At 42.5% G+C, this 18,663-nt stretch overlaps 1 protein-coding gene across 1 annotated transcript in view; it reads left to right on the top strand.

Annotated features, from left to right (window-relative positions):
• slit2 (slit homolog 2 (Drosophila)) overlaps window positions 1–18,663 on the top strand; it is a 413,897-nt gene that overhangs the window by 334,056 nt on the left and 61,178 nt on the right. The window contains 6 exon segments of the mRNA XM_055638334.1: window positions 2,908–2,976; window positions 7,983–8,054; window positions 8,699–8,770; window positions 9,775–9,846; window positions 11,820–11,983; window positions 13,117–13,241. Coding sequence (XP_055494309.1) covers window positions 2,908–2,976; window positions 7,983–8,054; window positions 8,699–8,770; window positions 9,775–9,846; window positions 11,820–11,983; window positions 13,117–13,241 — 574 coding nt within the window.

Here is an 18,663-nt window from a genome sequence, read left to right as displayed (position 1 = left end):
TGTACCTATTGTCTATTAAACAATGGTCAACTTACATTGAATTTAAGTAGTCACGTTCTTCCTGTTTTGATCTCTGGAGTAGTGTGGCTGTTTTTCTCAATCGTAGAAGCTGGAAAATTACATTTACATCTCGAAATCAATGTTGAGCTGAAGCTTGGCAGCTTCCATTCTCACCCCCCCATTGCATGTACATAACCTGCGTGGTATTCTCTTTACACCATCTCCACTCTGCCTTTCATACACACCCCCCTCTCCCTCTTTTCATTACCATTGCTACCCCTTCCCCATTTTATTTTACATACCATCTTCACACTGACTTTTATACATGACTTCCACATCTCTTCCCCCATATTATCTCCACATCCCTGGCTACATACCATTTACATATTAGCTTTTATAAGTAGCTACCCACTATTTTATAAGCACCTTCTCCGCACTGTGTCTTGCACACCAACATACGTCCATTTACACATCACCTTTATACTTCATTTTACTCGTTACCTACGGTACACTGTCTTTTATACCATCTCCTGCTTTTATATCATCTCCTCACCTCTTTTCACACAACAAATCCTCATCTCTATGCTTCATTTTGCTCACCACATCACCTTAAACACATCAATTCCACACAAACCTTTGCACGTCATCTCAGCATATATTTTTATTAACTATTTTTCTACCTCCTTTACCCACCATTTCCCCCATCTTTTTTACTCACGGTGGCTTTACTGATTTTTACACACCATCTCTGCCTTTCATGCACTATCAATTCATCTTCCAAGCACCAACACACTGCTCCCACACACCATCACACTAACCTTTTCACATTATTTTTCCACCTCCTTTCATACATTATTTTCTCATTATCATTTACACTCCATTACCAACTGTGTTTGCATGTCTGTCTCTACATTTACTGCTCCACTACAAAATCCCCTCAAAGTCTCACTATTTCAGAGAAGTTCTTGATCAACCCCCCCCTCATCTGTATTAACCTATTACCTGCCTGGCTTTGTCCTGCCCCTGCTGCTCTTCCAGCTTTCCCCCCCCCCCCCCCCCCCCCCCCCCCCCCCACACACACACACACACCCCCCCCCCCCACCCCCACACACCCACACCCACCCCCCCACCCCACCCACCCACACACACTCCCCCCTCCCACACACACACACACACACACACAATCAGTCTGAATAGTCTTCTGACCCAAAACATCACCTATCCATGTTATCCAGCGATGCTGCACAACTCGCTGAGTTATTCCAGCACTTTGAACCTTTTGTTGCATCAGTCGTGTCTCATCTGCCAGGCATCACAACTTTTTTGTGCAGATATGTTCTTTCCTTCTAGCAGTTCTTGTGAAATTTTAACCTTTGAGTTCTATGTTTTAATTTTGCTTCATCCAGACTTTCTCCAAACCCATTCCTATTGCACAGTTTACAATAAAATGTAGGTGTTATTGTTTTTGTGGAAATTATGAAATTGTTGGATAATAAACCAACCTTGGCTTTGTTCCAAGGCACACAAGTAAAATGAGTGATATTTCCTTTGCCACTTTTCATTTTTCTACCCATTAGTTTCACCAAGGTCTTTGTAGAACAATTATTATTTTGCACTGTCTCCACATTTTTGGAAAAAGGAGAATCAAATTTTATAGCAAACAGGCATGACAACTTCTGAATTGTCGTTGAGCAGTTGCACACGTGAATTAAATTAATATTTAAAATAATGATTTGCAACTTCACAAATACACAGCATTAATTTTTAATGTGTCAATGGCCATTAGCAGGCCTCTGTAATCAACATCAATAAATATTTTATAGCAACAATAACAATTAGCATTTTCTCAAAGGCAATGATGATTAGAGATTAAAACAGTCAAATAAAACTCTTCCTTTGCAGGAGGAAAACTAAAAGGCTTTATGTTTTTTTGGTCTGTTACTTTCTATTCGGTCCCACAGGACACATCGTAAATTGTGTAAATTTCCCCAACAGTATATTGCCTGAAGGATACTCTGATCTGCTCAATTTCCAGAATTAGAGAATATGAGTTGCTGGCAAATAATGTGGTTTGGCTTTGAGTCTACCATGAGAAGATACAACAAGAGACAGGCAGGAATGCACGTGCAACTCTTATTGTGCATTTTTTTCATTATAATTTGTCCCTGTGGACTTTGGCCACTGTGTTTCAGTCACTGAACCAAATTTGAAATCCAGTCTTGCTGCAGAGTACACGTTAAAAACCCCCCAACTTTGTTGTTTCTAAGTCAAACTCATTCTCTTCAAGTTGGTCAGACCTGTGGACTGTGCTCCATTAATGTAACCTGCTTTCTACAAAACACTGAGCTTTATGTCACCTAACTATGAATCCTCTGTTTTGACTCTTTTTTTCTCCACTTTGCCAATAGTAGAGCTAATAGGACTTGATGTTTCAATTCCTGTAGTAAGTCGGCATTCTTGCTATTTGCAGTGGGATTGGAGTGGTGAAAGGTATGGTAGGTACGTTATCGAGGTCATCAGGTGGGAACCCTTCTTCTTTGATGTTTCATTGATAAGCCCACAACGTCTCCAGAGGGCACAATGGTGCCCCCCTCAATTCCATACCCTCTTCAACTTGCAGCCCAATTGTTATCTTTCCTTTTGATCCAAATTCAATTGCTGATTTTTTTCTGCAGAATTTGATAATGTCTTGATTGCCACAACGTATGCCAACTTGGCTGTTGTGGACCACAGGATCATGTCTGGCCAGATTATGCAGCCACAGTGTCTAGTGTACCATAAGCTTTGTCCACTGACATAGTTTTCTTAGAGGTACTTTGTTTAACTTTAAAAGGTGGATGGGTGATTGTAAAAATAATGTGTTGTTAGAGTTTGATCTTCGAGCTCATGCAGTTTTCTCTGTTTCAGGTACCTGGATGGAAATCAATTTGTGATGGTGCCCAAAGAACTCACCAACTACAAGCATTTGTTACTTATGTAAGTACTTCCATTATTACTCATTTACAACATTTCTCTTTAAAGGGAACACAAGCACCAACCATTTAGAGCCTCTCATTTATTTCACCATCACAATATAAGGGGTAAGAGTGTTGTAAAAACAAGCCTGAAGGCTTTGTGTCTCAATGCAAGGAGCATTCGTAATAAGGTGGATGAGTCGAATGTGCAGATAGCTATTAATTACTATGATATAGTTGGGATCACGAAGACATGGCTCCAGGGTGACCAAGGCTGGGAGCTGAACATCCAGGGATAATCAATATTCAGGAGGGATAGACAGAAAGGGAAAGGAGTTGGGGTAGCGTTGCTGGTTAGAGAGCAGATTAACGCAATAGAAAGGAAGGACATTAGCTTGGAGGATGTGGAATCGATATGGGTAGAGCTGCGAAACACTAAGGGACAGAAAACGCTAGTGGGAGTTGTGTACAGGCCACCTAACAGTAGTAGTGGAGTTGGGGATGGCATCAAACAGGAAATTAGAAATGCGTGCAACAAAGGTAAAACGGTTATAATGGGTGACTTCAATCTACATATAGATTGGGTGAATCAAATTGGCAAGGGTGCTGAGGAAGAGGATTTCTTGGAATGTATGCGGGATAGTTTTCTAAACCAACATGTAGAGGAACCAACGAGAGAGCAGGCTATTTTAGACTGGGTATTGAGTAATGAGGAAGGGTTAGTTAGCAGTCTTGTTGTGCGTGACCCCTTGGGCAAGAGTGACCATAATATGGTTGAGTTCTTCATTAGGATGGATAGTGACATTGTTAATTCAGAAACAAGGGTCCTGAACTTAAAGAAAGGTAACTTTGAGGGTATGAGATGTGAATTGGCCAAGATAGACTGGCAATTGATTCTTAATGGGTTGACGGTGGATATGCAATGGAAGGCATTTAAAGACTGCACGGATGAACTACAACAAATGTTCATCCTAGTTTAGCAAAAAAATAAATCAGGGAAGGTAGTGCATCCGTGGATAACAAGGGAAATCAGGGATAGTATCAAAACAAAAGATGAAGCGTACAAATTAGCCAGAAAAAGCAGCCTACCAGAGGACTGGGAGAAATTCAGAGTCCAGCAGAGGAGGACAAAGGGCTTAATTAGGAAAGGGAAAATCGATTATGAAAGAAAACTGGCAGAGGACATAAAAACTGACTGCAAAAGATTTTATAGATATGTGAAGAAAAAAAGATTAGTTAAAACAAATGTAGGTCCCTTGCAGTCAGAAACAGGTGAATTGATCATGGGGAACAAGGACATGGCAGACCAATTGAATAAATACTTTGGTTCTGTCTTCACTAAGGAAGACATATATAATCTGCCAGAAATAGCAGGGGACCGGAGGTCAAATGAGATGGAGGAACTGAGTGAAATCCAGGTTAGCCGGGAAGTGGTGTTAAGTAAATTGAATGGATTAAAGGCCGATTAATCCCCAGGGCCAGATAGGATGCATCCCACAGTACTTAAGGAAGTAGCCCCAGAAATAGTGGATGCATTAGTGATAATTGTACAAAACTGGAGTAGTTCCTGAGGATTGGAGGGTAGCTAATGTAACCCCACTTTTTAAAAAGGGAGGGAGAGAGAAAACGGGGAATTACAGACCAGTTAGTCTAACGTCGGTAGTGGGGAAACTGTTAGAATCAGTCAGATGGGATAGCAGCACATTTGGAAAGTGGTGAAATCATTGGACAAAGTCAGCATGGATTTATGAAAGGTAAATCATGTCTGACGAATCTTATAGAATTTTCGAATGGCCTACTCCTGCATCTATTTTCTATGTTTCTATGTTAACTGAACTTCATCCACAGCCCACCACACCCACATCTTGGCACCACACTCATTCAATTCCTTGGCTGAATTAAAATGATCTCAGATTGAAATTTATTATGCTGATGTCCACCGCTTATTCTAGAAGAGAGTAGCACATTTCTGCTGCCACGCTCTAGGTGAAATAGTTCATTCATTTATTTCCCAAAACACCAGCATCTGACTGTAAGCGTATGCCTCGTGAATAAGACAAATCTCTCTCTAGTTACCCAATAAATCTCTTCCAGAAATCTGTTCTCTAGTAATTTAAAAGTTTGTTTTGACATCGAGGGTGTCTACGCGAGGCTAGGCACCTTTCAAATGCATCAAAGTACTAATTTTGTGTTGATCGCAAAGTGGTTGAGAAATGGGTATCTACTTAGTCTATATTTAGTCTTGTTTAGTTTAGAGATAGAGTGTGAAAACCAGCCCTTCGGCCCACTGCGCCCACACCAACCATCGATCACCCGTTCACACTAGTTCTATGTTATTCCACTTTCACACCCTACACACCAGGGGCAATTTACAGAAGCCAATTAACCTGCAAACCTGCACATTTTTGGGATGTGGCAGGAAACCGGAGTACCTGGAGAAACCCATGTGGTCACAGGGAGAATATTCAAACTCTGCACAGACAGCACATGAGGTCAGGATTGAACCCGGATCTTTAGAACAGTGAGGCAGCAACTCTTCCACTGAGCCACCGTGCCCCCCTTTGCATCAATGTGCCGCCTTTAAACATCTCGACGTGTTGATTACTATTGCCTTAAGTGCTACAGAATGCAGGTTTTCCAAAGATTAATCATAAATTCATAATGGCTTTTGTGCCATCCCGCCCTTGCATTGGTTCTGTGACACACAAGTGTTACAAGCCCCTTCCCATTGCTCACGACATTTCAACCTACCCCTATAGTGAATCCAGCTCATCACACCCACACTGATGAGACGGGATCATATGTTTTGTGTGTCATGACATATATCATTGCTTCATAGTCAAAACGGGACCTCCGAGAAATGTTCTCTGGTCACCCTTGTGTTCAGTCTTTACATGGGAGCCTTGCCAGTGATGGCTGGTGAACGATTAAAATAATTGAGCAAGATATCTAGAGCTACAGGATCCTACGGGTAACAATCTGAACAGGGACACAAAGGGAACTGCAGATATGGGAATCTTGAGTAAAACACAAAGTGCTGGAGTAAATCGACAGGTCGGAATCGCACTTTATTCGTCAAGTATGTTTTGCAACATACGAGGAATTTCATTGGCCAGGTCAGTCATATAATTAAAAGCAACAGATCACTTAAAAACACATTTTACCATGAACATCCACCACAGTGACTCCTACACATTTCTCGCTGATGGAAGGCGAAATAAAGTTCAAGTCCTTTCCCTTAGTTCTTTCTCGGTCGTGGGCCTCGAGCCCCCATTGACGGGATGATCTTGACTCTCATAGCCGGCGGCATTTCGGGCCCTCTGTGTCGAGGTGATCTGCTCCTGCATCGGGGGGATGTCAGCTCTCCCGTGCTGGATGATCGAACCTCGCGTTGGGGCTGGTCGAACCTTCCGCGACGTTGGAGCTCCCGACTCGGCCTCACCCGAGATTGCGAGCCCTTGATGTTGATTCCGTGGTGGTCGCGGTGGGAGCGATCCCATGCTAGGGATCAGCTCCGATGTTAAGTCCACGCCCCGCGGTGAGGCTCACAACATTCCGAGGAAGCCTCCAGCTCCAGCGATGGAAGGCTGCAGAGCCCGGAGAATGTGATCCGAAAAATAATCACATCTCCGGCAAGGTCGGAACTTGAAAGAGAAAAAAAAATGTTTCCCCCCGATCCCCTCCCCCCTCCCCCACATAAAACAAACCGAAGAACATGCAAACAAACATTTAACACACTAAAAAAAACAAAAAGAATGGAAAAACCAACGGACTGCCAGCAGGGCAGCCATCTCCCCGACACCACTGGTGGTGTGCAGAAGGATTCCAACTTGAAACATTGAAACTTGAAACATTGTCTGTCCATTCCCTCCACAGATGCTGCCTGACCTTCTGAGTTACTCCAGCACTTTGTGTTTGGAATTTGTATTGGCAACCTTGGCTGATTTCTGCAAAGATTTTTCTCTTTGCAGCCTGGAATTACACTGAATTGTGAACCTTGACGGGGAAATAGGTTTTAGAGCTGAGGTCACCTGAATTGTCAAAAGCAAGGAATCAAACCAGGTACCTGGCTGATCTCTAAAGTTCAGGAATCATTGAGACATTGAGGTTGCAAACCATAAACTAGCTCTCAACAGCGTATGTAACGTAAATCTTAGGGACCATATATTCAGGTGGACAAATTATTTTCTGACCATAAACTAGCGGTAATGAATATGATAATCAAATTGAGAAACTGTCCATAAGACATGGAAGATTTTAATGTCTCTATTGCAATCATAAGCGATAGTTGGAAAAAGTGCCAATGTGATTCCCTGATTTTCTCACTGAGAAGCTGGTGTCTGATCTTGTACATGAAATGGGTGGTCAGGCACATTCTACGTTGTCTGAAAGCTTTTGTTTAAAGAGGGACCAGCTGTATTTTTAAAAGGGAGCTTTAACTTTGAGCTTGTGAGAGCTGAAAGATTTGTTTGTATCTTTTGGAAGATTGTTTATTTTTTGGAGGCTTTTGCCTTTAAGTTGGCAGCAAGATCTATGATTGCAACAATCAAAATTTTGGATACCCAAACTTTAACAGGTTTTCATCTGTGTTTTTGGAGGAAGGAATGACTGCCAGGAAATGGAACAGTGGTGAAACACTGGGTACATTATGGGAATGTCTTTGAACCATTGTTTGGGCCGAAATAAGCCATGTGCAGTTTGTGCACAAGCTTCAAGTTCTCAAAAAAAAAAAAAAGACACGAAGTTGGAGTAACTCAGCGGGTCTGACAGCATCCCTGGAGAACATGAATAGGTGATGTTTTGGGTCAGGAACCATCTTCAGACTGGTCTCAAACACTGGTTAGGCTGTTTGCATTTTATTAGATGACTTATAATTTCTGGGCTTCAAGTTTTCACACCTGACAATGTTAGGCTGCAGAGTATCAGACATTTGCTATCACATTGTGTGTCTCATTGCAAGATCCTCGTCAGGTACATGTTTTGTTTTATAACCAACTGCTCTAATTATTCTCACATTCTGTTTTTCAGTGATCTAAGTAACAACAGAATCAGCACATTGTACAACCAGAGTTTCAGCAACATGTCAGAGCTACTAACTCTGTAAGCATTTACCCTCAATATTTATTTAGCACCTTGCATTGGGGACTCTTGCATTGCCTTTAGATATGCTCATCAAATTGGATTGCATAAACCCCAATGCTTGTTTTCACAAAGTCTGACGACTTCCAATGCTGCCTGGAATCATGTGCATTAGCTATGAGGAGATGTTGGATGAACCTAGATTGTTTTCTCTGGAACATGGGCGGTTGAATCGAGATCTGAATGAAGTAGATACAATTATGAGAGTGATGGATTGGGTAGACAGTGAGAACCTTTTTCCAAGGGTGGAAATATCAAAGGCTAGAGCATACCTTTAAGGTGAGAGGGGCAAAGTTTAAAGGAAATGTCTGGGGTCATTTTTTTTTTTCCATAGAGTGGTGGGTGCCTGGAACGTGCTGCCTGGGGTGATAGTGGAGGCAGAGATGACAGTGGTGTTTAAGAGGCTTTAGGATAGGCACTGCGATGTGAAGCGAATATAGGGATATGAAACATGTACAGGCAGATGAGATTAGTTTATTGTGGCATGATGTTTGGTATAGACATTGTGGGCCAAAGGACCCATTCCTGGGCTGTACTTTATCGATGTCCTATTTATTGTTATGCATTGTTACATATCCTCAGGGTTACATGTTTTATTTTCACAGGATTCTCAGTTATAACCGGCTCAGATGTATCCCAGTTCGTGCCTTTGATGGTTTGAAGTCCCTGCGTTTATTGTAAGTACAGGAAAGATCAAGTGCTTCCTGTTGGCATGTTCATAATCATTAACAGCTCTTTCCCAAGGATGATAGTTTCCATTCAAGGCCGCAACTGAAGCAGCCTTTGTAGTAGTTCAGTGTACGCAGGTGCCACCATGGAGCCATGTTCCACTGCTACCTGGACGCTGCAAAGATATGTATCAAAGTTATCTTCAGAATTGTTCCACTTCTGACACCACTGCCTCAACTTCCAACTGCATTAATAGCATTTTTTGTTGTTGTTGCTGCAATTAAGTATGGAGCTGAGGGAACAAAGTTGAGGGAAATTTTCACTTTGGTGTTTGTGAGTCAGCCAATTTCGTTTCCGGCTTCCCCCAACTCAATGAGCTAGAGTCATGCAGCGAGGAAACAGCCCCTTCGGCCAAACTTGCCCATGCCGACCAACATGCCCCACCTACACAAGCCCCACCTGTCTGCCTTTGACCCATATCCCTCTAAACCTGTCCTATCCATGTTCTTGGAGGATGGACTAGAGGCTTTGACAGCAGCACAGACATATGCCATACGAGCAGAATCTTACGGGGTCAGAGCTGCCACCTTGAATACCACCCAACCAGTCACTGTGGTCCAGCTTACCAGATCAGGGTGGATGTGTCTGTGCGAGATTGTGTGTGTGTGTGTGTGTGATTTTGGTGTTGGTAGGGAAGGAGTGCCCACTTTTCTGTCCTGAAACCTCCCATCCTCCAGCAGGAGAGGTGTCAGGATATCAGGTAGTGTACTGCTACAAAATACTCTTCGCAGCTGGCAGAGCCCTGTCCCTGCTTCACCAGCTGTAACAAGTCTGAGGACCCGCTAATGCCGTTTAAATATCTATGACTTTCAGAGACATTTAACCACCATTTGAAATGATGTGAATAATTGAAAGAAAAATATATGAAAACAGTCAAAATAGACAAAATCATAAAACATTGATCCTCAGGTCAACAGAGTTTGTTCAACTTTTATTATGTCCCTTTCTTTAGGTCATTGCATGGAAATGAAATATCGACAATTCCTTTGGGATCTTTCAATGACCTCTCATCATTGTCACATTTGTAAGTACAAACTCAATATGCCCCAGCTATTTCTTGGATAGAAACAGCATTCTTTGATCTGAACTTTGAGCAGATAGAATTCCTCTCAGCTTGAACTTGATTGGGAAGCAAAGTACGATGCACATCCAGTACTTCTGACCAGAAGTGAATCCCTGGGCATTGAAGTTAACTTTATATTGCTGAATCAAATCATGGAGTTCACATTTGGAATTAATTGTATATCATGCAGAGAGCCAGAGAGTAACCAGATGCATTACTGCAGAATCTCAAATATTTTGTTATCTCTTCATGTGGAATATCATGGTGATGAAATAGATCATTGCTGGTCACAGATAGAAAGTTCTGATCAGCAGAAGGCCTCTAAGTGCTGGAGTAATTCAACGGGTCAGGCAGCATCTCTGGAGAACATGGATAGGTGATGTTTTTCATCAAGAAACTTTCTTCAGTCTGAAGAAGGGTCTCAACTTAAAACAACACCCATTCCTTCTATCTAGAGATGCTGTCTGCCCTGCTAAGTTACACCAGCATTTGTTTCTATCTTTGATGTAAACCAGCATCTGCAGTTGCTTCCTACACTTTCTTCAGACTTCTGGTCCTGCCATGATGTAGAGCTCTTCCTCAGTCACCCACACCTCTGGGTTTTTCTCTATGGGAAGCAGTACTCGCCTCTAAAAAAAAATCCCCCTCTGCTGATCAGGAACCTATTTTAAACTTCCCTTGAACTACTATTTTATGGAATTAAAAATTGGGCTGGATTTTAGAAAGCTGTCAATTCAATGATTTGCACATTCAGTCTGGATGTGTTTTCATTTAAGTGGAAGGAGAGCTGAAATATGTCTAAACATACAACATAACATAAATCACATAGCATTCTAGCTGTTGTAGAAATGGTCCTGAATGAATGGTATTTGTAGAATATGTAACATCGGTAATGTAATATCTAAGGCTGTGAAATCCTTCTAAGCTTGTGTATTACACTAAATGATGCACAATCGTACACAGTTGTATAAAAAAAGCACAGAGACGTATCCCTACCTAAATGCTATGCTGTAAAGATCTATGAGACCAATTCTTATTGATGTCAGTGGAATGAAATCAGAGGAGAATTAAAGAAAGCCAGCTCTCTACCTTAAAAAAATAGATAAATTATGACCGGCAGAGAATGGCAGTGGCCATCATTACAGTGATATGTAATACAACTGATTTGAACTAAATTTGGTCACCCATGTTATCTCTTAAGGAATGTAGTGCCATTAGTCAAGAAATATGGATGCAATTTAATAAAATAAAATTTTAATATTGGTGCCGTGAACTACTCATTTACAGTATAGATTTATTTTAGTTTAGAGATACGGCATGGAAACAGGCCCTTTGGCTCACCGAGTCCGCGCCGACCAGAGATCCCCGTACACTAGCACTCTCCTACACACTAGGGATAAGTTACAATTTTTACCAAAGCCTAGTTAACCCACAAATCTTTAGATGTGGGCAGAAACCAGAGCACCCGGGGAAAGCCCACATGGTCACGAGGAGAACGTACAAACTTCACATAGACCGTATAGATTCTTGCTTAATATTAGTATAAGGGGTTATGGGGAGAATAGGGTTAGGAGGGAGATAGATCAGCCATGATTGAATGGTGGAGTAGACTTGACGGGCCTAATGGCCTAATTCTGCTCCTATCACTTATGACCTTATGACTTTAGACAATGCCCGTAGTCAGGATTGAATCTGGGTCTCTGGTGCTATAAGGCAGCAACTACCGCTGCACCACCAAGCTGCCCGCATTAGTTATTCTCCACTGGCTGGGAGTCAAAATATTGGACATTTGTTTGGGTCAAGTGAATGTAATGATGAGAGGCAGGAGAGATTTCAGTGGAAGGATGTTGGATGGAATGATTGCTTTTCTGATCTTTGATGTTATTGTGTGATTGCATAGATAAAAGAACTAACATACTTCCTGCTCTGTGTAGGGCCCTTGGTGCAAACCCACTGTACTGCGACTGTAACATGCAGTGGCTGTCCGACTGGGTCAAGTCAGGCTACAAAGAACCAGGCATAGCTCGCTGTGCTGGTCCTGGTGACATGGTCGATAAGCTCCTTCTCACCACTCCATCGAAGAAGTTTGAATGTCAAGGTAATGCCACCAATACAGATTAGCAGTGGGAGAGAGCATATGTTAAAAGTGTATTTGTCTTGGAGCCAAGCGATTAAAGCAAAACATTCTAACATAGTTTAGCTGTCGGATTGACTTCTTATGTACTGCTTGACATGGTTATTTTGGTGGAGTGGACTTAATACACATATAATGAGGAGTTATATTGTTAGACAAATAAAGGATTTTGCTGCTTAATTGCCCGCTGATTTTTTCTGTTTGCATGTAATCTAACACTCTTCAATTTTTCACTTGTGACAATTGACATTCTGTGCCCTGCCAATAGAGATCCTAGGGCCTTGCGGTTTGCTGGTAGCAGGTAGGACAGCCGACCCCCCACCCCCCGGCAATATGGATGGTGTGAAGCACGGACCTTCTGCCTCTCCCTAAATGTGAACTCAAACAAGTTACCTGACCCCTCAAGCAGACTTGTTTCCCTTGGATCATCAATGTCGAATTGATGTGTCCATATAGTTTTTGTACTGTTTGTACAAATTATGACCTTAAGTGCGTAGTGCATGAGTTGGTCCTTAAACTGAAAGATAACTGTGAAATAAATGTTTGTCTTACAAATACAGTATGTCATTTTAGAATTACTATTGTTGATATATTTAAGTTGATGTTGAAGGATTTTTCAGAATGTTTTATCGTGACTAAAAACTCGTGATATGTTATTGTGTTTATTTCATGGACAGAATCTTGCATCTTTCAAACTTAGGAACAAATATTGAATGCAGCACTCGGCAATGTTTTGATCAAGTTAGTTTAATTTCAGCACAATTAGTTTTAAATTCAATTTTTAGTATCATAGTAATTACTACATTCTATAAAAGTCTGAAAGTCATTCATTCATTTTAATTTATTTGTATCCTGTTTTATCTCTCTGATTTTGAAGGATTGCAAGTTTAATCACCTTTTTATGATTGTATTTCTATTTTCCAAGGTGTTATATAACAAACAAATGACAAGGATGAGCAATGAATCATAAAATTATGTGAATTGTAGTTATTTAATGATGTGAAATGTAGTTATTAAATTATGTGAAATGTAGTTATTTCTTATATGTACCTTGCATGTATCATTTTCTTAACTTATGCAATGCTTTACTTTTCAAGGGCCGATTGACATCAACATACTAGCTAAGTGTAACCCTTGCCTTTCCAACCCATGTAAAAATGATGGCACTTGCAAAAATGACCCAGTGGATTTCTACAGGTGTACCTGTCCTTATGGATTCAAGGTATGTTCAGAGTTTGCAAAAAAGGAAGCATTTCCAGCTCATTTGCTCTAGTTTTATCATCATTAAAGACCAACCATTAGTTAACATTTGCTAAGTGTGGTTTGAGATTGAACATACGAGGTTAATTTAAACAACTGCAGAATCAGTTGCTCAACGAGTATGCCACACATAAAATAATGTATGACGAATGTCTGATGTTTATGAGCATGCAACCCTTCAAGTATATTCGTTATTTTAGTGAGGAGAAAGCAGGTATTTTCTGTTCTAGCTCAACTCTTATAATCATTACATGGAGCTACGGTGAGACCACATCTGGAGCACTGTGTGCAGTTACCTAAGAAAGGAAATATTTTCCATCTCGGGCATGCAGTGAAGGTTTGCCAGGCTGACTCCCGGGATTGTAGGACTGCCGCATAAGGGCAGTATTTAATAAAGCTTTGAAGAACAAGAGGTGATCTCATTACAATGTACAACATTCTGACTGGGGCTTAACAATCCAGATGCAGGGAGGAGGCTTTTCTTGGATGAGTCCAGGGCCAGGAGTTCCAGTTTCAGGATATGGGATCCAGACGTTTGGAGTTGAGGTGAGGAGTAATTTCTTCACTCAGTGAGTGGTGGACCTGGGGAATTCTCAGCCTTGAAGATGTCTCTGGATATATTAGGAAAGAGGTAGATTAGTGTCTCAGCACAACTGTTTCAAGCAGTGTGGTGCGTGAGTATGAATACTGTACTAATATAAAGACTCTGCCATGATCATATTGAATAGCACAGCAGACTTGAGAGGCTGAATGGCCTGCACCTGCACCTATTCCTACGTTTCTATAGAAATCTAACATTTGTCTCTGAAGGTATCTGAATATATGATCCAGTTATGAGCTCGACATTACATTACAATACACTAATCATGTATTGTTTTTCTGCCACCTGGTCAGCATGCAACAAAAGCTTTTCACTGTACCTCGGTTCTCTTGACAATAAACTAAACTGAACTGACTACTGGACATTTCCAGCAGTTACAGTTGGAACTTCTGGATTTGTCCTCTCTGTTCAGCAGCAGACCGCAGGGTTGTGTAACATGTAGAAACAAAGAACTGCAGATGCTGGTTTACACCAAAGATAGGCACAAAGTGCTGGAGTAACTCAGCGAGAGGCAGCATCTTTGGAGAAAAAGGATAGGTGACGTTTTGGGTTGGAACCCTTCCTCAGTCTGAAGAAATGGTCCTAACCCAAAAAGTCACCTATCCTTTATCTCTAGAGATGCTGCCTGACTCGCTGAGTTACTCCAGTACTTTGTGTCTTTCCCAAGTTTGTGCTGTTTACAAGGGTAATCCTGCCCAGCATTTTGATGTGGTTCCAGAGACCCTATTCAATACAAGTGGAGATCATAAGTCCTAGGAGGCTATGAAGGCGTCATTTTTTAAAGGTTTTGAGTTTTTTAACTTTAATATTCACCATTTGCTGTACTTTTAATGGCTATTTTACTGAATGTTTTCAAGTTATTTATTTAAATTTAATCAGATTTTAAATAACAAAAAAAATTGCTACTATTTAAAGAACTATTGAAAATTAATTTTAGTTCAGTCTAGTTTAGAGATGCAGCGCAGAAACAGGCCCACCGGGTCCGTGCCGATCGGCAATCTCCGCACATTGACACTATCCTACGCCCACTAGGGACAATTTTTACATTTAACAAGCCAATTAACCTACAAACCTGTCCATCTTTGGAGTTTGGGAGGAAACCAAAAATCTTGGAGAAAATCCACACAGATCACAGGGAGAACGTACAAACCTCGTACAGACAGCACCCGTAGTCAGGATCGAACCCGGGTCTCCAGCACTGCATAAGGCAGCAAAGTACCATCCCCATCTCTCCAGCACTCAGTCACTAGAGGAAACACACAGGGGACAGTTGATAATGATCTTCAATCCTGTATTTCTCCAGATATTTATTCAGTGCTTTTGCTTGGAGCCTGTGTTGGCAATTACTGTGAACAAGATTCCCTCTGCAGCCTTGCTAAGCTTATATTTGGCAGTAACCTGTGGTCATACTGTTTGAACCATGGTTTTCAGAATGCTACAGAGATACACCTCATCTTTTTTATTTTATGAGAATTAATTTTAGTGATTGAAACATCACTGTCTATAGGATCCTGTTTCCTGACCTAAGTGTTTTAAGATGCATACGCAAGCAGTGCTTTTTCATCCCTCAGATCCATCCTAATATCTGCCCATGTAAATCATGCACATTCCAGCTGGGTTACACTGAACGTGATTTTCACTGGCACCTCCACACCACTCCCCCCACCCCACCTCCGGATTCTATCTATAGAGTTTTAAGGCCAACGTAGTTACAATTTATATGTAGGTACAACATTCAGACATTGCAGAGGGGAAATTGGAATGCATTACGGCCTCTTACTTATGGATGTGATAACCTGTCAGCCAGCTGTTGCTATTGCTCAGCAGCTCGTTGCAGAGGAAAAGTCTATGTGTGTACAGTTCTGAACACCAGTTAATTGCTGAACAGTGTTGTCACACAGGCATCATCCCTTGGTATCTCATTTACTCTGTCAGGTCAGGGGGACTTGACAAATTGACCCGACAGAAACTTGGAGGCTGGCAGTTGTCGATCCTCCAGACAGAATATAAAAGAATACATTTCAAGGATGCCAGTTAATAATAATTTTAAAACTGAAGAATGACAGTTGATAGTAATTGTAAGGCTTCCACTTCAAAGTGTGACCCTGTGGGACTCTTAGCACTGTAAGTGTTCTTTGGAGTGATGGCAGACTGCATTCAGGATCTTCGCCTGTAGATCCAAATGAGCTTTACCGATTTTTCTCCAAGGACCCACTTACAAAGAAAGTAAAACCTTGGCAGCTTTACATTTTACTGCGGTTTTGAATTCTGAGTGGAATATTCTGCTAATGACTGTAAATTAAAAGGATGCCTAGATCCACATCCCAAGGAACACTCAACTCCATCCTCACCTCGACCACACTTGTTGTCTAAGCTCTTTGCCTAAATTTGTATCTCCATAGTTAGTATTTACCTGCTCGAAAGTCCCCATAATTTCATTCAAGATAAACGTGCTTAAGCCCACTAATCATATCCAGTCGCATAAAGCAAGCCGCTCTTGAATCTAGACAGATCTCATAGATTTAAGGTGTCAGGGTCACCTCTTCAAAAATGTCATCCCTATTTTTCTATTCCCTTCATTACTTAGGTCCTTATGATCAGTGTATCAGGCTTATTTCTTCTGCTCTGCCAACTCTGGTTCACCCTGAGATTAAATCATTCCTATTCTCTCTGAGTTTCTTTACAACTTCACCTTTTCTATTTCAGTGGCTTCCTTGTGACCTGGCTAATTGATGTTGCATTTCCTCTATATCATCTAAGTCTTCCCCTGTGGTTAATTGGGTGCAGAATGTCAAACCTCTTTGCAAAACTTCCTGAAAAAGATCTCACAGTCGGGTTCTCCAATAAGAGATATTAAATGGCACACTACTTGAGCAAGAACACCAGAAATAACCATTGACGTTTCATTATTCTGTCCCCTCGCACACACCCATTAGGCGTACCAGAATTTATTTCTTCCAATCTGTGTAGCATCTTTGCTCTACCCGCTGATTACATTGTCAGAGGCTTCATGAAATAACTGGAAACCTGAATGGAAACCTCTGGTGACCTTGCGCCCCACCCAAGGTTTCCATGAGGTTCCCGGAGGTTTTGGTCACTCTCCCTAATGTTCGAAAGTGGTTTCCGCGTGGTCGAGGCTTCTTCTATGTTCCTTCAATTATTTTTTTTTTTTTAAACGGCCTAGAATAAAAATAGGTTGCTGTTTGGTCGAAGCCAGTGGAGTGGGGTTGCTATTTACTTACAGGCAGTCGAAGGCAATCTCCTTCACTGATCGGCCATTTTGATTGGCTCATTGGAGTTTTCAGCAAAGATCCTGTAGGATCTTTGGTTTTTCTGGACCTAGAAGATCTGTTGAAAGGTTAAAATGCCCGCTAACTTTCCCCCCTCCTCCCCCCCCCCTCCCCCCCCCTTTCCCCCCCTCCCCCCCCCTCCTCTCCCCCTTCTGCCCCCCTTCCCTCCCCCCTTCTCCCCCCTTCCCTCTCCTCTTCCCCTTCTCTTCCCCCCCTTCTCTTCCCCCTTCTCTCCCTCCCCTTCCCCCTTCTCTTCCCCCCTCCCCCTTCTTCTCCCCCCTCCTCTCTCCCCCCCCCTTCTCTCCCCCTTCTCCCCCCCTTCTCCCCCCCCCCTTCCCCCTTCTCTTCCCCCTTCTCTTCCCCCTTCTCTTCCCCCCCTTCTTCCCCCCCCCCTTCTCTTCCCCCCCTTCTCTTTCCCCCTTCCTTCTTCTCTTCCCCCCTTCTCCCCCCCTTCTCTTCCCCCTTCTCTTTCCCCCCTTCTCTTTCCCCCCTTCTCTTTCCCCCCTTCTCTTTCCCCCCCTTCTCTTTCCCCCCTTCTCTTTCCCCCCTTCTCTTTTCCCCCCTTCTCTTCCCCCCTTTCTTTCCCCCCCTTCTCTTTCCCCCCCTTTCCCCCCTTCCCCCCTTCTCTTTCCCCCTTCTCTTTCCCCCCCCCTTTCCCCCCTTCTCTTCCCCCCTCTCTCTTTCCCCCCTCTTCTCTCCCCCCCTTCTCTTCCCCCCCCTTCTCTTCCCCCCCTTCTCTTCCCCCCCTTCTCCCCCCCCTTCCCTCTTTCCTCCCTCCCGCGCTCTCTAAAGGACTTACCGTGTTCTGTGGCAGCCGTTTACCTTCCTCTTCATCACGCAGACAGCACTCCTCCGCTGTCCCTGGCCCCCACCTTTGCAATGTGTGTGTGTGTGTGCGGTCGGTAGCAAAGATCCTATAGGATCTTTGGTCAGTAGATGCAGCTCACGCTTCGGTGGAGGCTTTCCAGGCGAGTGACCAAAACCTCTGGCGACTCATGGAAACCTTGGGTGGGGCGCAAGGTCACCAGAGGTTTCCGTTCAGATTTCCTAAGTGGGACAGGGGCATTACATTACACTTCAGGTGGCCAATGAGCAGGAGTGACCAGACCATCATTTGACTTGTTATTAATATATAACTCAGAACCAACTGATTCATAATGAATCACAACAAGCATGATATATATTAATATTTCAATATATATCATGCTTGTTGGCCTCCTGGAAGTTCAGATGTTCTGGCACACGATTAAGAGAGAATACATCAGAAAATATCCCATTCAAAATGTGAATACTTTAACTTAATTGACTGGGGGGAAATACTGCGCGGCTTGAGACGATGTGTAGTCAATGATATGTGTCAGATGGTGTGGGTCTACGATGTGTATGCTTGTGTATGAGTTGGACGATGATCATGTGGCAAAACGTACATGACCAGTGGCGCCTGAAGCCCCACCTTTCATAGAAACATAGAACATAGGTGCAGGAGTAGGCCA

This window comes from Leucoraja erinacea, chromosome 1, assembly GCF_028641065.1.
Source record: "Leucoraja erinacea ecotype New England chromosome 1, Leri_hhj_1, whole genome shotgun sequence".
NCBI classification, from domain to species: Eukaryota; Metazoa; Chordata; class Chondrichthyes; order Rajiformes; family Rajidae; genus Leucoraja; species Leucoraja erinaceus.
Note: the sequence above shows the minus strand (reverse complement) of the source record. Positions and strands in the feature narration are given on the sequence as shown.